This window comes from Melospiza georgiana, chromosome 6 (genome assembly GCF_028018845.1).
Source record: "Melospiza georgiana isolate bMelGeo1 chromosome 6, bMelGeo1.pri, whole genome shotgun sequence".
Lineage (NCBI taxonomy): Eukaryota > Metazoa > Chordata > Aves > Passeriformes > Passerellidae > Melospiza > Melospiza georgiana.
In genome coordinates, this window is record NC_080435.1 from 59,812,163 (window position 1) to 59,838,034 (window position 25,872).

The window sequence follows — 25,872 nt, forward strand, 5'->3', positions numbered from 1 at the left end:
TGGGCAGGAGAGTTTCCCTGTCCTCATCTCCCTGGGATGAGCCAGCAGATGTCTGCAGCTACCTGGATTGCTCCTGAGGGTGCTGGAGTCCCCTCTGATGGCCTGGCAGATCAGGTGTTTCCCTCCTCTGCTCTTCACTGCCCACAAGTTAGGTTGGATATTATGAAAATATTCATTAACCAAGGTATTGTCCAGCACTGGCACAGCTGCTGCCCAGGGAAAGGGTGATGTCCCCATTCTGGAGGGATTTAAAAGATGTGGATGTGGCACTTGGGGACATGGGTTAGGAGTGGCCTTGGCAGTGCTGGTTGGACTTGGTGATCTTAGATGGCTTTTCCAACCTTTACAATTCTATAGTTGTATGGTTCTAAAAGCAGATTTCACTCCAGGGTTCCCAGGTGATGAGTGTTGGAGCCATCCTGCCCTGAGCAGGGATGCAGAGATGTTCCCCACCTCAGATGTTCCCCACAGTCCCTCTGAGCTTGGGATGGGTGGGTGTTAATGCTTAGGGTAAATAAATGAGGAAAATAGGGTTTATTTATGTCTGGGTAAGAAGGAAAGCTTGGATACTGTTCCTGAAATTCTGGAGAAAATCCAAGGGGCAGTCAAGTTTCAGGGGGAAATTTAGTCTGAGAATTGTTTTTGTTGTTAGTCCTGTAATTTGAATGGCAAACTGGGGACTTGTGGCAAAAAGGAGAAATTAAAGCAAAGCCTCTGCTCCAAATCCTTATGAGAGAAAGGGGAGGATGATACAGCAGGAGCACTGGCCTGGAGGGATGTGGGGGGATAAAGAACAGAGAGAAAAATAACAACCAGCATTTTAACTCTGAATGCTCTGTGCCATTCTGCCCCTCTGTGCATCTGGAAAGGGACACAGCAGAGATGGGAAGGGTATGGGGAAAAAGGAGGATGACAAAATGATAAATTAACATGGATGGAGAGGAGAAATGGGATTCTGTGCAAGGAGTGACTGCAGAGATCTTGTCCAGAGTGCCAGGAGGGTGTGCAGGGGGAGTGTTGCTGTGTGCTGTCCTGTGCCATTCACACTCTCTGCAAAAATCCCTTCACCCAGGATTTTTCTCCTGGGAATCTGAGAAGCCTCAGAGAAAAATTGAGACAATTCTTATCTCGTTTGCTTCTCCTGTGTTGTGCTCATGTGGAATGTGTTTGGAGATTGTTTACCCACAGGTGATTGTTTCATTGGGTTCTGCTGTGAGTTGTTTTCACTCTTTGGCCAATCAGGGCCAAGCTGTGTTGGGATTATGGAAAGAGTCACAAGTTTTCATTATTATCTATTTAACATTTAGTAAGTATCCCTTCTGTATTCTTTAGTATAGTACAGTATTCTCTAATATAATCTAGTATGATAAAGTAATAAATTAGCCTTCTGAGAACATGGAGTCAGATTCATCATTTCTCCCTGCCACAGGGATCCCTGCAGATACAATACTGTCCCATCCATAAACTTTTCCTGGAGAAATGTTCTTGTTCACTCCCTCCTCACTAAGCCAGCCTGGCCTTTGCTCTGGCCCAAACTGCCCCATCTGATTACAGCCAGTGTTGCTTTTTCATCTGAATCCTGGAGCAAATCACTTCCCCACCCTGTGCCTGAGTCCTGGTGTTCACAGGTGGGACAATTCAGTGTTCTGTGGGATTTCATTCTTTTAGCTGCTTTTGGGCAGATACTGACTCTTCTTTACATGTTTGTAGAGCATTTATCACATGTGTGTGTGATCTCAGGTGGCAGCTCTCACAGCAATAGGAATTATAACAAGAAATTCAGTCTCTCCCTCCTATATTACATTTTGCTCATTAAATGCTCACAGTTGCTGGGACAAAAATCTGCATTGAAGCCCTGGGTCAGCAGTGAATTGGTGCAGGCAGGAGAGTGAGGAAGGGCAGTGTCAGCTCTGTTTGCCTTTCTCTGGGAGCATCTGTCTTCAGGGATGGGATGTGGGGCTCAGCTGATCCAGTACAACCATCCTAAACTTCTCTCCCTTTGGCAGAGGTTCCCCCTGCAGCCCTTAACCAGGTGCTGGGGACAGAAAACCCAAAAACTCTCTGATTCTGCAGACTGGCAGGGAGCTGTGGCTCAGGAAGGGAAGGGACCTTCCAAAGCACTTTCAAATTCACCAGGGGATTTCCCCAGCTTTCATGTCTTTATACAACTTTACAACACAAAACTAACCAATATTTTGTTCCTAACACAAAACACCAATTTTGTCAGATTATGCCTTTTTCTGACCCAGAGATGGGGCAGCTGAGAGGGATTTTAAAAACTTTTATTCCATTTTCAGTCTCATGTGAAGGGTGAGACAATGCAGATGTTATAAATCACACCATCACAATCAGAAGCCAACTATTTATTAATTACAATACATTATAAGCATTTCTTGGCCTATCAGCTTTAGCCATACCATGCTGTAAATTCCTTAAAGCCAATAATCTAAAATTACCCATGTGGGTCCTACTACAATGCATCTTTCATAATTCTGTTTCTCCAAAGTATCCAGTCTTATTTGCAAGGCCATCCTTTGACACTTGTTTCCAGTTCCATTTCTCTCCCAACAATGTCTCTCCTATTCCATGGCATCTCTAAGTCAGCATTTCTTATCTCAAAGTTTGCAAATACATACTGTGTAAGCCTTCTGTCAAACTTGAACAATGCTCTACAAATCCATTTCCCACAACCAGGCTTCACATAAAAACCACTTTTATACTGAAATCAGAGATGTGACCTTGTCAATAATTTAACGGAGGGACCAAAGTCAGGTAGCTGAGTGCGGATTTCAGTGGAAGTCTGTGTCTTCCCCTTCCCTGGATGAGAATTTTGCTTGTTTTCTTTTGTGATCAGGCTGCCCTGCAGCTGCTGGTGCTGTTGGGCTGAGTTAATTTCCCCCCTGCATGATTTTATCTCAGGCCTTCAAGGCAGAAAAGCTGGTGCAGCAGCACAGAAAGTCATTGCATTTCCAGCAAGGCACCAGGTCTGCTCTGCTCACCTTCCCAGGGTCTTGTTTGCTGTTCCCAGATACCAAATGGGAATTTTCCTGAATGCTTAAATTAACTGTGGATTTCCAAAGCTGGTTATGGGTCCAACAGCTCACATGGAAATGTGGGGGTTGCTGCCTCTTTGGTTTTGGTGGATCTGTTTGTCTCTTTGAAATGACTTTAAAAGTGAGACTTCAGCTCCTATGTCCCTCTGGGTTCAAGTGGACAAACAGCATTTCTCAGTCTGGAGAGATTGATAAATCAGGATGTTGTGATGAACTGGTTTAAGTCAACAGTTCTTTGGGTTTGTCACTCAAACCTGTAACTAGGTTATTCATTATTGCCCAGATCTGTCAACTGAGTCACAATATTACAGGGTAAGGCCAGTTTTAATGTTTAGGACTAAATTTCAGAAGTGCTCTGGTGTAGGTACAGAAAACAATGAAACTGTTCCTGAAAATGTAGGATCAGATTTCAGGTGGCCCACAGAGGTTTTGTTTGTGCTGTGGAAAAGGCAGGTTTTCCCCTGGGAGTTCCCTGTGCAGAATATTTACACTTAAAAACAAAAACATTGCTGCCACTTCTTTAGAAGACTAAGGAGAGATTTTGACAACCCCAACCTCTTTCCTTGCTAATATTTGTTAGTCTTTCAGCTAAGATAAGAGCAGTTCACTTGTGAATCACAGTCTCTCATCTTGTTTCACCCCCTAACATGGGCAGGGACACTTTCCATTAGAGCAGGTTACTCCAAGCCCCATCCTGTGGTGTTGTGATGTTCTAAGGACGAGGTGAGAGATGGGAATTTGACTCTATGTTCTCAGAAGTTTGATATATTATATTATATTATATTATATTATATTATATTATATTATATTATATTATATTATATTATATTATATTATATTATATTATATTATATTATATTATATTATATTATATTATATTATATTATATTATCTACTAAAACTGTACTAAAGAAAGAGAAAAGGTACATCAAAAAGCTAAAACAAGAATAATAATGAAAACTTGTTACTAACTCCTCAGAGTCCGACACAGCTAGCTGTAATTAGCTATTAATTAAAAACAATTAATGTGTTTAAATACACAATCTCCAAACCACATCCCAAAGCAAGAAAACGTGGAGAAGCTGAGGCTTCTCATCTTGCCAGGAAAAGAAATCCTGGCAAAGGGATTTTTCAAAAAATGTGATAATGACACCATCCAAGCTGGATTTAACATTCCAGGAGTGGGGCAGCCTCAGCTTCTCTGGGCAAACTTTATCAGTGCCTCACCATCCTCAGCATCAAGAATGTCTTCCTGACATCTAATCTAAATATCTTCTTTAAAACCACAGTGCAATCAGGCCACTATAAAAAATGACTTTAAAAAGTGTCCACTGCTTATTTCCTCCTTATGGTTTGTCAGTGATTTCTTTCTGTGTCTCTCTCTGCAGTTTGTCTTCCTAGAGGTCTGAGACCACCCTTGCCAAGCCAACAGAAAATTTCCTGGCCCCTTTGGTGGTCTTTGGAAAGCCAGCAGTTCCAAGTGGCCCTCAGCACTGGGATCATAAATAAACATTTGCTGCTGCTTTGAAAGCAGATTGGCCTCTAAGGCTTTATCCAGATAATGTTGTGTGGGTGCTCTTGCATCCAATTGTTTCTTCATTATTTGAACAGATGATGGCAGCAGAATCAGGAGTTCACTCAAAACATCCTCTTAGAGCCACATCATATCAGTGTCCTAATCAGAGAGTGGGCTCTGCCCTGCTCCAATCAGGGTAATGCCCTCTCAGGGTAAGTAAATTTGTGCTGATTATCTTAATCTGCTTGGAGAAATGCCAGATTTATTCCTTTCTGAGTGGAAGGAGCGGGATGGGAGGATGCCACAGCTCTGGGTGTGTGTTTGGGATATATTGCTATATTGCATTGCACAGACTGGAGTCCCAGAGGAGCCAGTGCTCTGTGCCATGTGTAAATAAATAGGAAGTGTGGATAGCAGAGCATCTGAGGATAAATCAGCCCTTTCACTGCAGGGCTGTGCAGAGCTTGTCTGGGAGGTGGTGGTGATTTTATCACCTTCAGTGAGTGGCAGCAAATGTCACCAAGATTTCGGGAAATTAATTTGTCTGCAGATCCTCACCCATAACTGCTGATAGGTGCTGCAGAGCACAGAGAGGTTTTGCTGCACAGCAGCCTCTCCACTGCAATCAAACATCATGCATGAGGACCTAGGTTGGTGGTACAAGACCAGAGGGATGTGGAGGTAGAGCTAGTGCTTATTTATGGGGGTTTTTGAAGGAATTTTGAATGAGCTGGAGATGAGACCTCTTGAGTTTTTTTTCGACAAAGAGATTTATTTTTCTTATCTTCTACATAGGCAGGAAGGGTAAGTTCAGCTCACATCTTCACTGCATGGCTCAGAAGGTCACAAGACCCTTAGTTACAAGACCTTTTAAGGATTTATTCACCAATAAAACACTGTCAACAACGATATTTATGTTTTTGACCCAATCCTTAAATATTTCATCTTATGGACTCATGTTACAGTTTAAGTGTCTTAGTCAATCATGACACACAAACCTACTGTGCTGCATTCTAAACTCCTTGTTTACCTTTGTAACTGCTTTTATTTTTTTCTATATCTTAAACTCTAAAACTCTGGCCTGGAAGGGCAGGGATGGGGCAGCCACAGCTTCTGTGGGCACCCTGTGCCAGGGCCTCACCTCCTTCACAGGGAAGAATTCCTTCCCAATATCTAATTTAGCCCTGCTCTCTGTCAGTTTGAAGCCATTCCCCCTTGTCCTGTCCCTCTAGGTCCTTGTAAAAATTCTCTCTCCACCTTTGCTGTAGCTCCCTTCAATGAGGGCACCCCAAAGCTTCTCTTCTCCAGGCTGAGCAGCCCCAGCTCTCCCAGACTTTCCCCACAGCACAGGGGCTCCATCCCTCTGAGCATCTTGTGGCCTCCTCTGGACCCATTTCCACTGGTCCCTCCTGTGCTGGACACCCCAGAGCTGGGTAGATTCTGTTTTTGGTTTCTCTGGGTCTGGACTGGAGGCACTTGAGACAGTAATTCATTATTTGGGCTCAGGTGTTTGTTATTTCTTATCAGTAAAACAGTCTCACTGCTGTGAGTTCAGCAGCAAGGCACAAAATGGCCAAGAATCTCTTGTTACAAGGTCTTTTAAGGCTGAACTATCCAATTAACAACTAGATTATTTCCCCTTTTAACCCAATAACTGATCCCAAAGAGGATCAGTTGCTAACAGGACAAATCTTATCCCACATTCCTCCTGCATCCAGAACTGGGCAGCAATTTCCACTGGGATTCTCTTGGGATCAAACACCAAATAGAGCCTTAAAGTTCCTTACACCTGTCCCTGACTTCTTGTGTAACTGTGGCCAAGTCAATTGATCTCTTGTTCCATTTTCCATCAGAGTATCAGTCAATGGGGACCTTTCTGCCCAATTACAAAATGCCACCCAAACCCATGAAGAAGGAAGAAGAAGAAGGAGGAAAAAGAAACCCAGGACAACACCCTGTGCCCTCCATCCTGCTGCCATCCACAACACACTAAAAATCCCAAAACCTCAATTTCTCACCAAGTGACACACCTGCACTGCTCTCTATAATCTATTTCACACTTTTGTGGATTCCAGTCTATTCTGGAGTTTAGGAAACTTTTCTCCATGGATGAGAGTCACAGTCAGTGCTGCCCTGTGGGTCAGGACACCCCAGAGCAGACAGAGAAATATTCTCTGGGTTTCCACATCCTGCCAGTGCTGTCAGCTCTGGATCCCCAGCCAGCAGATGAAGATGTTTGTTTATATTAGAGAACTGTTGTGAGTGCAATTAATAAAGCTGAAAAGTAGTTGAAGAGCTAAATATCATTACATAATGAGACCTCCTTCCCAGTAAATGATGTGAAAAATGATTTCTTGCAAAGAATAACAAATTGCTGTGGCTTTTTACCCTAATTGTAGATGCTTGATTCTAATTTGTTGTTTGTCATTTCCATGTAAATGAAGAGTTTTAGCTATAATTACTGCATTTATGGCAAACAAGATACTATCATTTTCCAATGCTCACGAAGCACTGGCATGTTTAGAAATAGAAGAAATGAATAATTTTCCCCCTTGAGCAGCTCCAGGGAGGGGTCTGCAAGTCAGAGTATCCAAACAGGTCTTGCACAAAGGCAGCTGATGCCTTTTAACTCTCTTCTACTCTTGGGGAGCCAACTCAGAAACATGAAGTGACTTTCCCAGAGCACTCAGCAGTGCTCCAGGTGCCCAGATCCCTCTGGACAGCATCTTCTTGTCATCACTCTCACAGCACAAAAGACAGCAGAGCCATCCATCATTTTGGTTGGCACTGAATTTCCTGGTTTGTCCCACTTATCCCAGTTCAGAGACGCTTGAAGTGGCTGTCCCTGGATCCCTGGCAGTGTTCCAGGCCAGGTTGGATGGAGCTTGGAGCAGCCTGGGATAGTGGACGTTCCTGGGTGGAACAGGATGCTTAAAATAATGGCATCCTAAAGAACATTTGTTTCCAAAAAAACCCATTTTACTGTGATTTATTATTTGTATTATTTGGAGGTGTTACAGTAGGGGATATTAAACTATGAAGGAAGAGGCTCGGACACAAGGAAAAGAAACACAACTGACCTACTAGATGTGATCTATTTTATCTTTAATATTCCCATAGCAAGGATGGAAAATGGAATGAGAGACCAATTTACTTGCCCACAATTACACAAAAAACCAGGGACAGGTGTCAGGAACTCTAAGGCTCCATTTGGAGTTTGATCCCAAGAGAATCCCACTGGGAATTGTTGCTCAGTTCTGGATGCAGGAGGAACGTGGGGTAAGACTTGTCCTGTTAGCAGACACAAGCAAGTTCATTTTCCTTTTGTGGCTGACACTGGGCAATGCTGCTCTTCCCAAGGATTTGAAGGAAAATGAGTCTCTGTGATATTCAGATTTTATTTTTAGCACCTAATCGATGCTTAGGGCTTTGTGGTTTAATTAGTGGAATAATTGTTGGCTGAAAACACAGTCTAATACCTGTTTTTTCCTTCAAAGGTCAACTCCATCATTTTTGTTTCCAACCATTTAGTCCTTTATTGATCTTTAAGTCATTTCATGGGGAGTGCTGCATCTTGACAGATGAAATAAAGGCCAAAACTTGAAATAAGAAAAATATATTCTTTTTCTTAAACACAAAAATGGAAAATTCCCCATTTCAGCCCTTGCTGCTGGCAAATCCTTCATACAGTGTCCCCAGAAAATGGGATTCTGAAAATTACTTTTGTTCTTTATGGAAGGAAAAAAGCAAACCAGGAATCTTTTCTGATCCTGATTAATATCAGACAGAGACTGAAGCACAAAAAGAAATTTTGCAGTGTAGCTGCTGATCCTTTAAAGTAGATAAGGCCATGAGCTCTGCCAGGAGAGCAGGAAGATCTCTGGGGTTTGTATTTAGAGAGGGCTCAATGAGAAATGCCCTCTCCTCTCAGTACAGGGGAGTACCATGTGGCTTCAGCTGGAGCTTTGGAAGGTATTCAATCAAATAACTGATGCCTTAAGTTTTGGCTTTCATATTTTCCAGATTCTCTACTGCCTTAGAGTGTGACTCTGAACTTCATATGGAGTGTTAGCCAGTTCTCCTCACAGTTACTGAGACAAAACAATCCTTTTCCAGCCCTAGAACCAAGGACACCATTGCAGCTTCAGCCCCAAAAAGTGCAAATAACAGAGAATTGAGGAGAGCAAACTGGGACTGCATAAACTGGAGCTGGAATTGGACAATTAAACCCAACGTGGAAATGGACCAAAACTTATAAAAGTGTAAAAACTCGTGACTTGGGGTCCATCTTGGGTGTAGCCCTGGCCAGGCTCTTGTACTGCCCAAGGTGAATCCTTTGAAGGCCTTTAAATAAATCCCTCCTTTATTCCTTAAATAAGGAATATTTAAGGAATATTAAATATTCTGCCCAGCCTCTGTTCCAGGTAGCCCCTCAAGGCATCATAACAGCCACACCACCATTTTGCTGCTGTCCTCCAGCTGGAATGAGGTGTTCTTGGAGCAGAGGGAAGGGTGAGATGCTCTCCACCTGCAGCTTCTCCACCTTTTCCACCCCTCCCATCACTGCAACCTGACATTTAGTTTTTAATTTGCACAAATCTATCCTGTCTTTGCCAGAATCTGTCCAGTCTTGTAGCAGAGTATGGGAGAGGCTGCTGGGTTGTGGAGCAGAAAACAGGCTTGGAGAAAAATGGGCATTGAAAGATAGCACGGGACCAAATTCCACCTTGGGGTAAATTTACAGGGTCAAACCCTCCAGCCATCCCTCAAAACCAGCAGTGATTTTAGGGGGATTTGGTGCCAGAAAGAGCTAAAATATTGGCTTGGTGTAGGGATAGAGATCCCCACAGTGTTTGTGGGGCTCAGCTCTGGTGGCTGGGATGGGGTGGTGCAGTTTTCCTCCAAGACCTGTTGGTTCCCTCTGATCCCCCCGGGGATTTGGGCAGACTGACAGCACAACACAGAGCCTGCTGCTGGCAGGAGGAAGGATTTCTCTTCCAGGACCACATCCTCAGCTGCTCTAGTGTCATTTCCTGTACAAATCAGGAAATTCAGGATCTGCAAACGAAGGATCGCAGTGCACCTCGAAGCTTCTCCAAAAATCAGCCAGGAAGGGTTGAGATAATGGGAATTTCAGAATGGTTGGGACTGGAGGTGGCCTCAAAGACTCTCTCTGTTCACAGCCCTGTGCAGGGTGGTGACCAGGGACACCTTCCACCAGCCCAGGTGTCCCCAAGCCCCATCCAACCTGGCCCTGACAGCACTTGCTGGGGAAGGGTGATGTGTCCCCTCAAGGCATTGCCCTGCAACTCTGCACAAGCCATGCCAGTCATTAAATTGGTTAGATATATATTCTGTTGTGTTCTAGTTCTTGATAACTTAACCAAATTTTAACTTTTTGGACCAAGATTTTTTTCAATGGTGCTTGTCCCAGACTGTTTAAGAAAACTTTGGCTGATTCATCACCTGCTCCAGTGGATGAATAATGGGAAGAATAAACCATCAATTAATTTTTTACTGGAGACCTCTGAGGAAAAAAAAATTGTGCAGCAAAATTTTAGAATTGAGAGTGCAGGGATCAGAAGAACTCTGGAAGAGGTGTATCAGTGGTCTGGAAAAGCCTGGAAGGATTCTTTCATAGAACCTGGCTCTTCAGCTGCTGCTTCTAGGTAGTTCCATTTGGATAGTGGTGTGTAAATAAACAGCACACAAATGCCACCTTAAAAAGGTTATTGAAGGTGCAAAGTCAAGGCTCAAGAGTAAAGAAAGATTTTTCATCTTCAGCAGGAGACAGCTTTGATGAGGAACCTCCAGGGAGAGCTCAGAGCCCTTTCCAAGGCCTCAAGGGGCACCAAGAGATCTGGAAAAGGACTTTGGACATGGGCAGGATGTGACAGGACACAGGGAATGGCTTCACACTGCCAGAGGGCAGGGTTCGATGGGATTTGAGAAGGAATTCTTGGCTGTGAGAGTGCTGAGGCCCTGGCACAGGGTGCCCAGAGAAGCTGTGGCTGCCCCTGGATCCCTGGAAGTGTCCAAGGCCAGGTTGGATGGGGTTTGGAGCAACCTGGGATGGTGGAAGGTGTGGGGATGGAACAAGCCTGTCTTTAGGGTCGCTTTAACCCAGCCCAGTCTGTGTTTCTCTCACAGCTGGTGAATATGAGCATTTCCAGCACACCAGAAGCCCATGAGCTCCCTGTGTTGCTCCAGGAGCTGAGCCAGGGCAGGGTGAGGCAGAAGCTCATCCCAGCAGAGGTGTTGCCATTTCCATGAACAAAGTTTGCCTTTCCTCTCCCAGAGCAGACACAGCTTTTGAACACAGTGTGATCAGTAAATATTTAATCACACAACAAATTGTGGCAGCCAGTTCACAGCAACGTCCTGCTGGTGCCTTTTTGGATAATGGCAGGTTTTGTACCTTGGCTTGGCTTTAGCATCTTGTGCCTGTCTGGGGCCACTGAGGGAGGAACAAATGGTGTGTAGATGTCAATATTTGTTCTGAAGGCCCCACAGAAGAAGTGAGTTCACAGAGAAATGCCAAGGCACAAGGGCAGTGCCTTTGCCAGCCTCAGCAAGGGGCAGATAAAGTGGAAAACGACTTAAAAAGTGCAAGGGAAAAGGAAAAGGAGGAGCCATACCAAATGCCATGGGGAAAGGAGTGTCAATAGGGCAGGAAAGGAGTTGGGAAGCCCAATTTAGTTCCTGCTTTCTGGGTGAGTGTGCTGAGTTCTCCCCCCATCTACATTTCTTTTCCAGGAGATTTCAGGCAGGCTTGAGTTGCAACCATGTCACAGACATCTTTTATGGAAAATCCTTTCCTTAGGATTTTTCCTCCTGAGAAGCTGGGAGGCCTCAGGAACAAAATGTAAACAATGGTTATCTGCTGCTGTGGAATGCAACAGGTGCATCTGGGATTGGCCCATGTTGGATGTTTGTAATTAATGGCCAATCACAATCAGCTGGCTCAGACAGAGAGCCAAGCCACAAACCTTTGTTATCATTCTTTGCTATTCTATTCTTAGCCAGCCTTCTGATGAAATCCTTTCTTCTATTCTTTTAGTATAGTTTTAATGTAATATATATTATAAAACAATAAATCAGCCTTCTGAAACATGGAGTCAGATCCTCATCTCTTCCCTCATCCTAAAACCCCTGTGAGCACCATCACACAACCAGGCTTGGGTTGCAGCTGGAGAGGCAGGGAAAAGGGTGTGGATGGTGCAGTTCAGGGACCAGACAGTGCCATGGTAGCTGTTAAAGTTCACTGGGTTAATTCAAAGTTCACCCAAGCAAAATTTTTATCTGAAAACATAAATGGTAATTGTCAGATTGACATTTGTTTGATTATCCAGCTGTTCAAGCCTTCTCCAGTTGGGCAATTCATGCATCAACATTCCCATCAGGTAGGTGTAGTTGTTCTGGAAGTAAAAATATGCTGCCTTCCAGGCAGATGCCATTTTCTTTATTATTTATTTGTGCTAGTAAGTAAATTGAAAATTGTGCTTTTTTAAGGGAAAGGAGCAGATGCACCCTTGTGCCATTAAGTTGTCAGAGCTGAGCAGATGAAGCGCGAAGCATTTCTGCAAAATTGTTCTCACAAGTCTCATTTGGGAAAAAAACAAAGTTTAACCTGCAAGAGAAAGGGATGAAATCTGTAATGGAACAGGGCAGGTTGGTTGGTATATGCAGACTGATTGAAAGTAATCAATCTTTTCCTTATTTCCTGCACTTTAACCAGCTCTCCTTTGCTGGAAGAGTGCAGATTTGGAGTAGATATTAGGAAAAAAATTCTTGACTGTGAGGATGGTGAGACAAAGAAGTTGAGAATCCCCCATCCCTGGTCTGGGGGTCGTGGTAGAGAGTTTTTGAAAGGAAAGGTGATGGATGAAGCTCCATCAGTAGCAGGATGGAGTTCTGGAATGAAGCTGTAAGTGCTGGATTTGAAAACCAGGCAACATCTGCAGGGATGAGTGATAATGTGCCATGGAAAACCAGAATTGCTTTAACTGATGATTAAAAAGGAGGATATGATTAAAACAAGCTGATTAGATGAAACCAAAGCGACAAGACAAAGCAGCAGGGCATCCAAGAGGGGAGGGGGAGAGACACAACTGATGGCAGTGGGGCATGAATTACTGATTGAGATCTCCACCAGAAGTCTCTGCATTTTCTTATCTGGGAAGGGAGAGAATGAATGAGAAGGGAACAGAATTATTAAGCAGCTTTATCATTGCATTGGAGTGGATAATTAGGCAATTAGGATTACTAAAAGTTGGCAAAGCAAGAGGCCCTGAGGACTTGTGCTCCTGATTTCAGAGCAGGGTGGGGAGGGAAGCAGGGAAAAGCTTTTGGTGGGAGATTTGGGGGTGCCTTGGGGTGAGTGAGGCTGAAAGGCAGAGCCAGGCTCTGGCACCCAGCCCCTGCAGCTGCCAGGACAGAGGGGCACAGGAGACCTGGAACATGAAAATGAACTTGTCTGGGGATGGACAGTCCTTGGAACAGCAGCAGGGAGGGAGATCAGGAGCGAAGGCTCAGCATAAAAAGGGATCTGGACCCAAGTGAGTGCAGAGGAGACCACAGAGATGCTCCGGGGGGTGGAGACAGGCTGGGAGAGAGGGAGGTGTTAACCCTGCAGAAGAAAAGGCTCTGGGGAGACCTCAGAGCACCTTCTTGTCACAGACATCTTTTTGTAAAAATCCTTTTATTGGGATTTTTTCTTCCTGAGAAGCTGAGAGGCCTCAGGAACAAAATGTAAACATTGATTATCTGCTGCTGTGGAATGCAACAGGTGCATCTGTGATTGGTCTCATGTGGTTGTTTCTAATTAATGGCCAATCACAGCACAGCTGACTCGGACAGAGAGTCTGAGGCAGCTGCCTTTTTTAACATTCTTGTCCTTTCTATTCTTAGCTTAGCTAGCCTTCTGAGATGACACTTTTCCTTCTATTCATTTTAGTATAGTTTTAATGTAATATATATAATAAAATAATAAATCAAGCCTTCTGAAATATGGAGTCAAATCCTCATCTCTTCCCTCATCCAAAGACCCCTGTGAACACTGTCACACCTTCTGATTTTGGGCATCCAGTGCCATGTACCCTCAGGTGTCACCTGCTGTCCCCTCCTGCGCCTCTGCCTGCATTGCCAGAGCCAGAGATCCCAGAGGGGTTTTGCTCACAGGGAATTATGATGTCCCTTTGCCCAGGTCCCTCCAAAAGGGCCAGGCAGACACCACAGGCTGCTGCTGACCTCTGCCAATGAACCTCACTTCTTCAGCACCAGAGCTTCTGAATTATTATAATAATGTGGCTGCAAATTTTGAAGGGGAAAGCTGGGTAAAACGGCCTAAAAATAGCACATGAATCCATCCTGGGCTGCTCTGAGGCCACTGCCAGACCTGTGTGCTCCTCCTCTGTGCTCCTGACTGGCTTAATCTTAAGCTATATGTTATTTAAAATTAATTTGCAGAGATGCAGACATTACATAAGTCACTGAGGAAATGTCAGATTATGTATGTAATTTGCTGAAGTGCTCCACGCTCATCTTACTTAGCTCCCCATGAAACCAAGGGATCAAAATTAGGCTGAGGCAGAGTTTGGACCAGTCCCAGTCACCATCCTGGAAGTGCTGTGGAAGATGAGCCAGCACTGCAGACACTTGTTGGTAATTCACACCCAGAGAGACTCTTGGAATTTCTTCAGGATGTTCAGTGATCAGAGAAAGGAGGAATAAAGGGGATGATGAAAAATACATGGACTAGAGTATTTTTTACTAATTATTTGCTTGCCCTCATTGGCAAGTCACCTGGTGTTCTTGGAGAGAGCTGCATTTTCATGGGAATGTGCCAGCCACAACCTTCCTCTCCCAAGACCAAGCTAGAATATTAATTATGGATTCTGTTGCATAATTAGAGTCTGAAGCCCAGAATTAATTGATGGTAGCTACTTAGCATAGATATCAATTCTGCCTTGAAATAATGCTCTGTTTCCTATCCGCACACAGAGGGGCGAATCACTGGAGCAGTGAGTGCTCAGTTTTGGTTCCACAGGGGCTTGTGATCTGCCAGCTGCTAAAACAGTGCATTGGTGACATGAGAAGTGTTTGTAATTCATGGTAACCCTGTGCTCCCTGACTTGTCCTGGCCCCAGCCTGCTAGGGCTGGGACCTTGGCTGTGACAGCTTGTCTTGGTTTGGAAAGACAGGAGTCTGCTGAGGAAGGCAGGAGCCTCCCTAAAATGGAGAATGTAAACCCTCCCCACACCTCTGAATTGCTGTAAATTTTAAATTAAGAGGCTCTCAGGCAAAAATATGGGAGCAGGAAATAACAGTTCTTTAATAGGGAAAAGAAAAAAAATAAAAGGATAAAATAAGCAATGCAGTGCACTAGAACAGCACTGACAGAGTCAGAACCAACCTGACACCCTGTGGGTCAGGGTGTTGGTGGCAGTCCCATTGGAATTGTGGCTCAGCCCTCCTGCAGTGTCAGGGGTGGTTCTGCTGGAGCAGGGATCCTGTAGAGAAGGATGTATTCTTCCTCTGAAGATCCAGTGGGAGAAGAGACAGCTGCTGTTCCTCTGGGGAATCCAGTGGAGAAGCCGTGCTGGTGTTCCAGAATCTCCAGATTATATCCGGGTAGGAATGCTTGGCTCCTCCCTCTGGGCTCACATCTCCCAATGGGATGCTGTAGTTCTTATCAGCCATGCAGTGACATTCAATAGCTGTTATCAGCAATGTCCCCTCCCGAGGGAGGAGTGATTGTGGTCACTCAGAGAGATAAGGCAAACTGCCCACTGACAAAAGACAACTGCCATACAGATGGTAATAGAAAACATCTTGCATTGCAATCTTCATCACAGCTCCACTCTCTCTGCTCCTTCCCAGTGCAGTCCTGCCAGGACATTGAGGGGTTTCTGACCTCCTGCCTGAATCTCATTAATTTGGGGCCACTATTTTCCTCTAGCAGAGGTCAGAGGCTGTGGCTGCATTAGAGCGTCCACTGGAGAGGCACCTGGTCAGGGAGAATCACCTTGGGTTGTTTTTCCTGTGGCCTGGGTTGATTTCCAATGGCACCTCACAGCTGCAAGCAAGGCTAGGTTTAATAACAAATGTGTAACAGCAAATAAAGATTTGTACTATGGAGCTGCTGGGTGCTGCTGTTGCTTGGTGGAGCACAGGGGAACAAAGCCATCATCTGTGTTCATTAAAAATAGGTAATGGAATATTCTTAGCTCAGCCCTGCCTCTGCCTTGGCAGAAATACTCTGGAGTTAATTGCTGCTGTTGTTCAGCTGCAGCAAAGTGGGTCAGCTATTGGTGAGATCACTGATCCCATGGAATGGTTGGGAGAGGTGTAAAAATAGGCTTTGTGCTGTGCTCAGCTGGGGTTTGGGCCAGCTGAGCCCTGCAGGTGCAGGTGGGGATGCTGTCCCCAAGCCCTGTGGGTGTGAGCCACTGTCACCACTCCTGGCACTGTCACACCTGGAAACCCAGCCCAGGGCAGCCAGGGGTGTCCTTCCTCTCTGGGATTCCACTGGGAATCCACCCTCAAGCTGCACCAGGGGAAATACAGGTTGGATATCAGGAAAAAGAAATGGTGATAAAGTTCTGGAATGGCTGCCCGGGGAGGTGGTGCAGTCCCCATCCCTGGGTGTGTTTTACAAAGCCTGGATGTGACACTGGGTGCCAGGGGTGACTTGAGCTGTTGGGGCTGGGATGGACTCAATGGTTTTGAAGGTGTCTCCCAACCCAACCCAGTGATTCTGTAAATTCTGTGATTCTGTGAATCCAGGGCATGCAGGCTTGGGCTGGCAGAGGAGGATTGTGGTGGCACCTTCATAAACTGAGTTCTGTATGTCTTAGCCTCTGCAGGCCAGGACTAATGGTGGGAAGAGCTGATAAAACAAGATAAAACAAGATCTCTTGTGCTCTTCTAGTGCTGTGTGTGTCCCTCTCCTGGATAATTCATCTTTTTTTTCTCAGCTCCCCATCAGAGATAAGCACACCTGTGCCTCCTTCACAGGTGTTCACCTTTAGCTAATTTGGGATCCTTCTGTTAGGTGTTATCCTTCTGAAGGTGTTATGTTGCTAACACTTCAAAGGGAGTATTCAAATGGCTTTGAACTTGTGTTGTATCTGAGACATAAAATAGCCATTTGCTGCTGGCCCTCCTGTGCCCCCTCACAGAAAGGCTCCCCCTTTCAAAAGGGTGCTCTGAGTGATGCTGACACTGATGTTGCTGATTCAAGCTTTGAAGGGATGTTTCATAACAAAGCAGGCTTGGAGATCAGGTCTAAATCCATAAACTTTGTGTTGCATTTGGGATTTAACATGCCCTGGAAGAAATATCCCTCAGAAGGACATTGCTGCATCCAAGAGTCCCCTGTGCCTTTAGCATTGTCCTCCTGGAGAGATGAGAATCCTTGAAAAAACACACTTGATGAGCCCCCCAAAACCCCAATATTTAACTGTTTATTGCCTCTTACCTATGAGCAGGAATTTGTTAAAATCCTGGTGGATCCTTGTGGGTATTTTGCCTTGGTGCAGTGCAGACACACCCAGAGCCCTGTGGTGTTTGTGACCCCTGCACCCACTGCTGAGCCCTTGCAGCTCTTTGAGATCAGTGAATATTCCATCCCAAAGCACCTGCCATTACACAGTTTCAATTCCCACCTGTCATATTTAATATTTTATATTTTATTTAACTGTCAGGAGAAGAAGGTCGCAGTGCTGGCAGTACAAATATGCTTGGGTTGGTGATTCAGCCCCTCCAGTGCCATCCCAGCCCTCTGGAGGCTTCCCAGAGCAGGCAGGGACTATTCCAGAAAAGCAGGGCAATAAAAGGCAGTGAAAAATACATTTTTAGCCATCATTACAGGCTTTACAAAATACAGGGCAGAATATCCACATAGAGGAGGCCAGGGGAAGGAAATAACTGCACTGAAAGGTTTTCTCCTGGTCAGACCCCCTGGTGCGTGTATGAGAAGTGATGGTCAAAAACCCACAGCCTGAAATACTGGTTTTTATTTTCCTTTTTAAATCACTCTGAAGATGGGAATTGCTCAGCCAAAGGTGAGCTGCTTGCCTGCCAACTCCAAGAGTTTCTTGTGTTGATTTGCTGTATTTGCTTTTTCTCATGAATGAAGAAATAGGAAATCTAATGTTCAGCCTTATCAGCTTGTCAATTGAATTGCTGTCTATTTTAATCTTATCACTATCATTTGTTACTAATTAATAGAAGCAACATGATTGCAGCTTTTATTTTTCCTTATTTTTCAGTGAGAAGCTGGATGGAGAAGCTGAAAGATAAGGTAGGAGGCTCAGTGTTTCAGTTCCTTTCAAAGCAAAACCACTTTTACTTGCAGGAATAAATAAATTCTTGTCAGTGCAGTTCTTTATCTCCATACGGACAGTTGAGAAAGGGCTTAAAATTTTTTTCTGGGAGGCAAATGAGCCAGGTGCTGCTCGTATAGAGTGGTGTGAATGCACAAAAAAAATCCCTGATGGGTTGCAACTAAGGGCAGGAGGGACAGAAGTGTTTGATTGATTTCTCTGCACCAGAAAATGACCTTGTCAGATAACCCAAGTTACTTTTTTTTTTTAATTTTTATTTCCCCTTAACTTATCCTAGAATAATTTTGGTAGGAAAGGACCTTTGGAGGTCCATCTATCCCAGCCCCTCTGCACTGAGCAGGGATATCTTCACCAGACAGGTGTTTAGGACCCTGTCCAGCCTGACCTGGAATGTTCCAGGGACCCCAAGGTAAAGGTCTTAGTTCCACCCCCTTTCTCTACGTGCTGAGCTCAGTTCTGGATCCAAATCAAGAGGTGCTGCTCTCTGGTGAGAGGCTGCCTGCCATGCCAGTGCCTCTGCATGAGGCCTTTCCACCTCCACGTGCTGCAAATCCCTGCAAGGAGAATGATCAAACACAGCAAAGCTGATAAACAAGGTACCAGACCCTGATCCTTCCTCCCTGGCATCCCAGGGGCTGCTCCATGCATCCAGGAGCTGTGCAGCCACAGGCACTGATGGCTTTTTAGGCTCTGCTGCCCTGGAGCAAATATTGACATTTCAGAAGGGTTGTGAAGCTTTCCAAGTGCTGTGTTGCTGACAGCAGAGCCATGAAGCTGGAAATGAGGTGACAGCAAGAACATTTTGTGACTCAACACAAAAGGCCTTGGAGGTTCTTGAAGAGGGTCAGAGTCAGTAGAAACAAAAACCGTCACAGGGAGTGGGAGTGATGCCTGCAAAGCCATCCCTGAGCTCAGGCAGACTCACCCAGCCAGCCTAGCCCTGCTTCTGTTCCACACCAAATTCCAGCAGCACTTTCACCATTTACCATCAGGTCAGAGCAGAGAATCAGGGCCTGGGTGTCTGTTCTTGTCTTGGTTTGGAAAGACAGGAGTCTGCTGAGGAAGGCAGGAGCCTCCCCTGAAATGCAGAATGTAAACCCTCCTCACCCCTCCCAATTGCTATAGATTTTAAATTAAGGGGCTCTCAGGCAAAAAAAAAAAAAATGGGAGCAGGAAATAACAGTTCTTTAATAGGGAAGGAAAATAAAGGATAAAATAAACAATGCAATACACTAGAACAGCACTGACAGAGTCAGAACCCAACCTGACACCCTGTGGGTCAGGGTGTTGGCAGCAGTCCCATTGGAATTGTGGCTCAGCCCTCCTGCAGTGTCAGGGGTGGCTCTGCTGGAGCAGGGATCCTGTAGAGAAGGATGGATTCTTCCTCTGAAGATCCAGTGGAAGGAGAGGCAGCTGCTGTTCCTCTGGGGAATCCAGTGCAGAAGCTGTGCTGGTGTTCCAGAATCTCCAGGTTATATCCAGGTAGGAATGCTTGGCTCCTCCCCCTGGGCTCACATCTCCCAATGGGATGCTGTAGTTCTTATCAGCCATGCAGTGACATTCAATAGCTGTTATCAGCAGATGTCTCCCTGGAGGGAGGAGTGATTGTGGTCACTCAGAGAGAGATAAGGCAAACTGCCCACTTGACAAAGATAATCTGCCATACAGATGGTAATGGAAAACAACTTGCCTTGCAACCTGGAGCAGTTCTGCAGGACTGGGGGTGGGAGGGTTTCACTGGGCTCCTGCCCAGCCCTGCTGAGTTGCCTTTCTGCCTGCACTAGGAAGGAGGCAAGTCTAGAGCCAGTCTAGAGCCTCCTTGGCCTGGGATTCATCCAGAGCAGATGCTGAAAGGACAGAGAATGGTTTTCCCAGGCAAGGTAAAGAGCAGCTGAGGCTGGCTGTGTGCCTGGAGGGGTTGCAGCATGCACAGGGCACTGCTCATGCCAGCACGGGGCACAGCACAGCCTGGGGACATCAGTGGCTTCTCCCTGAAGCTGTAGCTTGTCTTTCCTCTTGTCACCTTGTTGGCCACCTCTGTCCTTCCCTGTTGCATGTTCCTGTCTCCAGCAGAGCCCTGCAGAGCCTGAACCTCTTGCAGGCAGAGCCTGGGCTGTGGCAGTGCCCAGCTATCACCAGCCAGGGGCTGTGCACAAATCACAAATGGGATGGGACTGCAGGGAACAGCCTTGAGCTGTTTTATTTTCCAGTATCAACTTTATTACATGGTTTTGACAATGGGAAGATGACATCAGCAGACCAAGAACTTAATGTTACAACTTACTTTAAAAGTTTTTCGACCAATTACACAAAGCAAAAGCACATTGACAGTAGTTCCATCCAACCACTGTAAGCACAGGTACCTTTGGTTAAAAAATGCTTGCTTATTTCAAATACAATACCTGCTTGTAAGCCTTAAAACACAAGGCACAGAGCTCCATTATTAAGCTTACAACTTCCTAATATCTCACTAGATAAAATTTTCTGCAGCTTAGGGAGTTATTCTAGACAAGCGTTAATACACAAACCATTGTTCTATTTGTCCTTACTTTTCTACATTTTACATAATTTTTCTGCTGACCAATCTTTTGGCTGCTGCTTAGCTCTAATCACAGTTCTGCTGCCTCCAAGGCCTGCCTTCTGCAGCTTTCCCAAAACCCTCTGATTTTATGGATTCCCACACCCAGCACAAGCACTGCTGTCACTGAGGATCCACTGGTGTCCAGTTCCACTCACTCCTGAGCCACCTCCCTCCTTTGGGATCTTTCACCTGGCTCATGTTTTTCCTTAGAAAAGCCCAACAAAAAACACTCCTAACCAGTTGCTGGTGTCACAAATCACTTGCAAATAAACGTGTTGACCCCATTCCCTCCTATTCCTACTTGAGTTTTTCAGCACCAGCCTGTGTGCCCCTCTCATTTGCCCATCCTCTGTTTTATAATCCCTACACCCAGACAAGGATTCCAGCACATCTCTGAGAGAAATGTCCTTCCCTGTCCCTCAGGTGGGGCTGTGGGACCAGGAGCACAGGTCAGGGACTGATTTATGTCTGGTTTCCTGCAATCACCATGCAAATGCTGCATTTGATGGGGCAAATAATGGACAGAGAGTTCCTCTCAGGTTCTCTTGCTGTTATCTCAAAGCCCAGCAGGGCCAGGAAGGTCCTGGGCATGGATTGGGTGTATTAAAAGCTAAAGAAGCTACATCTTCTTTCCCATAAAGGGGTGAAAATGTGGCTTTGGCCTGTGAAATGGGGTTTTCTGTTAAGAAACTGCAGTAGCCCTCAGAAGCTGGGCTGCAAGACACAGAAGGGATGGATTTGCATCACATCACAGGTTTTTGGGGTATAAAACACTGATCTGGGGGCTGGGGGAAACCTGTAAAAGGCCACGGGCTGGTCAGGTGTGATAAAGGCTCACAGACAGGCTGAGGAGCTCACTGTGATTTCTGACATTGAAACTCAGCTGGGCAGCAGCTCAGAGCCATTTGCAGCCTCCCCTCACTGCCCATGCCAGCAGCAAAGTTCCAGAAATAGAAAACCCCACGCTGCACTAATTAGGTCACCCAATTAAGGCACCTTAATTGCCTCACAGAGACACAGCCTTCAGCTGTGTCCTTTTTTGGGAGCTGGGCTCAGGCTGCAGCCCCTCCCCAGCACCTGAGCTGAGCAGGGCTGGCTGTTCTGGGAGGGGGTTCAGGGAACCTGAATGATGCAGCTGAAGATCCCTGAGGCTTTGGGATCCACACACAGAGGAGCTGTTGCTGTTTAAAGCACTGAGTAGGATCTGGAGGGGCTTGGGGAGCAAACCAGCTCTCCTTGGGGGAGGAGGGAGCAGCCCCTGATGGGGATCCCTAGAAAAGGATCTGGTGCTGCTCTAAGCCAAAAATCTAATCTAATCTAAAATTCTAATCCAAACTGTGGCCCAAACCCTGAGCCAAACCTGACCCAAACCCTGATCCAATTCCAATCCAAACCCGACCCAAACCCTGATCCAATTCCAATTCAAACCTTGATCCAAACCTGACCCAAACTCTGATCCAATTCCAATTCAAACCTTGATCCAAACCTGACCCAAACCCCGATCCAATTCCAACCCAAACCCTGACCCAAACCCTGATCCAATTGGTGCCTGCCCCAGATCAAAGCAGTTATTTTCATTCTCCAGGTAAGTGTACACAGGCAGGCTAGTGCACCTGAAGGGCTTTTTTAATTTTTTTTTTATTTCCTCCCACTCAGTGGATTATGGGAGAGAAGTAATTATGGTGTGTGTGCTGTGTTGTGTTTTGAGAGCACAGATGAAGGCAGGTGGTTGTAAGCAATGGGCTGAGCCTTGCTGGGAGCTGTCTGATACTCCCCACAATTGGTGCCTGTGTCCCTTGGCAGGAAAAATTCATTTTTGGGGGTGTAGCAGGCAGAGGGTGAAGCTGTACCTGCCAGGCTGTACCTGCCTCCCTTGCAATGCTGAGCCCACCTGCCCAAATTAGGTGAGGGCTCTGAGACAATACTTTAAAACTTAGGTTCCTTTTCATTTAAAGCAGTAAAATATAAAATAGCAAGAATTTGTGAATATTTTCCTAAGGATTTAGAGTGTTTAGATGTGTAATTTTAGATTAGCCATGCTGACTGTATTTTTTGTTTTAACGGGCAGTGCAAACGCACTGATCACAGTGATTGAATTAGGGCTGGTTAATTTTGCTGGGCTCCTCTTAAAGCCACCTGAGGGTGTGAGTGTCCTCCCTGTGTCACCATCCTGGTGCCATGCAGGGGACCCCTTCCCATGTGTGAAAAACACCAATCACTTGTTTTTAAAATTTTAAAAGTTTAATAATAATAAAATTGTTATAAAAAATGGTAATACAATTAGAGTAATAATGATTTGGATTAGGATAATATGAGACAATAGAAACAAAGAGTTATAGACAGTCTGGGTACCTCTTCTGGGCAAAATAAGCCTGAAAAAGGACACACATTAACAGAAGATTAACCCTTAAAAACAACAGCCTGTTGCATATTCATACACCTCATACATGATGCATAAATTCCATTCAAACACAGGATTCTGTCTGGGCAGTGTCAGCTTCTTCCTCTGAATCCTAACGGGATCTTCAGGACTGAGCAAGGTGGGAAGAAGTTCATTTCTTCTGATAATGGAGCAATAAATTCTCTTTCTCTGAGAGATTCAGGTGTCCTGTGGCTGCTATCTCAGTGTGAGCCCTATCTTTAAAAAAAGTATCTTACATAGCATAGCTTCTATTTTAACCTTATGTTATAACCTAAAACTATATTTAACACACTCCTTGAGAAAATTAACACAGCATAACTTTCTAACATAACACATATAATATTCATTTTAATATTTGTGAAAAGACAACCATAAAATAGGCATTTTTCACACCATGCAAAGCCAAAGTGTTTGGCTCAAATATTTTGAGTACAAAGCCGAGAAGACCTCGAGATCCCCTTCCTTTGACAGCCACGGTTTTCCTTCAAAACAAAAAACACTCCCAACCAGTTGCTGGTGTAGTAAATCACTTGCAAATCGTTGACTCCATTCCCTCATGTTCCTAATTGAGTTTATCAGCATCAGTCTGTGTGCCCCTCTCATTTGCCCCATCCTCTGTTTTGGAATCCCTCCACCCAGAAGAGGATTCCAGCACACAGTGGCCCATCTGTGAGAGAAATGTCCCTCTCCTAAAGGCAGGCAGTGCAGGACGTCAGTAAATGTGTGTCAGGAAAAGCTGAGTTGTGCTGGTGACCTGCTGGCTCCTGGAGTGGGGAATCATCCCGTGCAGGCAGGTGATGGGGGCTCAAATCGAGTAAACCTTGAGGAAATCACCATAGGGATACATTGCAGTCTTTGGCTGGTGAAAGTGGCTCTGGAAGGATGGGTTTGGGAGTGATGCTCTGCTCCTCTCTCCTCCATTTAGGCAGGATACATGTCAGGGATGCTGGTTCCTGTGGGAGTTGGAATAGCTGGAGCTCTCTTCATCCTGGGAGCGCTCTACAGCATCAAGATGATGAATCGCCGGAGGAGAAACGGCTCCAAGCGGCACAAAAGGAAGGTATGGAGTGTGAGAAACGCCAATCACTTGTTTTTAAAATTTTAAAAGTTTAATAGTAATAAAATGGTTATATAAAAATAGTAATACAATTAGAGTAATAATAATTTGGACAATTTGAATTAGGACAATATGAGACAACAAATACAAAGAGTTATGGATGTCTGGGTACCGTTTCTGGGCAGCACGAGCCTGAAAAAGGGACCCACGTTAACAGAGGATTAACCTTTAAAAACAACAGCCTGTTGCATATTCATACACTTCATACACGATGCATAAATTCCATTCAAACCCAGGATTCTGTCTGGTCAGTGTCAGCTTCTTCCTCTGAATCCTGACAGCGCCTTCGAGGCAGGAAGAAGTTCGTTTCTTCTGATAAGAGAGCAATACATTCTTTTTCTCTGAAAGATTCAGGTGTCCTGTGGCTGCTATCTTGCTGCAAGTCCTTTCTTTAAAAAAATATCTTACAAAGCATCGTTTCTATTTTAACAATTTTTGTAACCTAAAACTATTAAACACAGTACTGAAGAGAATTAATACAGCATTACCGTCTAGCACAACACATCTAATATTAATTTTAATATTTGCGAAAAGCCTATCATAAAATACATTCATTTTTCACGGGAAGGTATGGAAACTCTGAACCCTCCTGGCTGGAAACCAAGCTCAGCCTGGCTGGGGTCTGTCTGACCTGGGGCACCTCGATTACGGGATGGGGGCACCCGAATTCTCTCCGTTTGGTTCCCTTTTGCCGCTCTCTGATGTTTGTTCTCCTCCCCCAGCAGAGGGAATTTAACAGCATGCAGGACCGAGTGATGCTCCTGGCCGACAGCTCTGAAGATGAATTTTGAGTGGAACTGCAGTGCCCTTGGGAGGGAGAGCCCGTGACTTTCCAGAGGAGGGAGAGAGGGGGAGGAGAAGAACGAGCGACTTTTCTGCTGCTGCAGCGCTGCTCCCTCGGCTGCCCCGGGCAGGGGTGCGTCCCCAGCCCAGTGACAATGACAATGACAATGCTATGCTCTACGTGTGCCACCCGTGGTGTTTGTTTTGATACAGTAGTGGAGATCTCACACTCCCTCATTCAGAGCCACAGCTGGAGCTGATCCGTGTGGATGATTATTTTCCTCTTGCCCTGGTGTACTGTTTTGGTCCTGGCTGGCAGTAATCTAATCATAACAATAGCTCTCACCCATCCCAGGAATGGAAATCTTTACTGTGAATGACTTCTGTCCAATTCATTTTAAATGTTACATTACCTGAGCTAGAGTTCCTTAGTGCTAAGATTAGCTGCTCTGCTTAATTAATGAGTTGTAAGCCTGGCCTGTACCCCTGGCTGCCCGAGAAGTGCCCATGTACAGGGTTCTTGATACAGTTTGAAGCACATTTCTGCCCTTGGGTGCCCTCACTCTCACCCCTTTCTTCCTTCAGCTCTGCTCCACACTGCTTGGAGACACACAGGAATGGCCTCAGCATTGATTCCACTCAAAATTCCCTGTCCATGTCCAACCAGCACTGTCTGTTACAGCACAATAAATACCAGCACTCATCTACTGATGGCTGCTCTTGCCTTTGCATCTCTTGGCTTTTGCTCAGTGTGCAAGGAGGTGACAGAAGAGGCAGGTCAGAGACTTCCCCAGCTTCTGCCTCCTCTTGGAAGGACACCAGCTCCAGGTTCTTCTCTTTCCAAGGCTGCATTCCCACAGGGATGAGAGTGGAGCCTCTGAACCCCTTTATCCCACTGCAAAATGCATTTTCAGCCCCTGAAAGCTGTGTGAACAGCAGCACCCTTGGGGGATCTGCATGGGTCTTGTCTCACAGGATCACAGAATGGTTTGGGTTGGAAGGGACTTTCAAGGCACCTGGTTCCAACCCTGACACCTTCCACTATCCCAGG

General features: G+C 45.4%; 1 protein-coding gene across 1 annotated transcript in view; it reads left to right on the forward strand.

Annotated features, from left to right (window-relative positions):
* Positions 1-25,532, forward strand: part of ARMH4 (armadillo like helical domain containing 4) — a 62,448-nt gene extending 36,916 nt beyond the window's left edge. The window contains exons 6-8 of the mRNA XM_058026533.1: positions 17,844-17,875; positions 23,847-23,981; positions 24,761-25,532. Coding sequence (XP_057882516.1) covers positions 17,844-17,875; positions 23,847-23,981; positions 24,761-24,829 — 236 coding nt within the window. The 3' untranslated portion in view covers positions 24,830-25,532. The remainder of the gene's footprint in view (positions 1-17,843; positions 17,876-23,846; positions 23,982-24,760) is intronic.
* Positions 25,533-25,872: the final 340 nt, after the last annotated feature.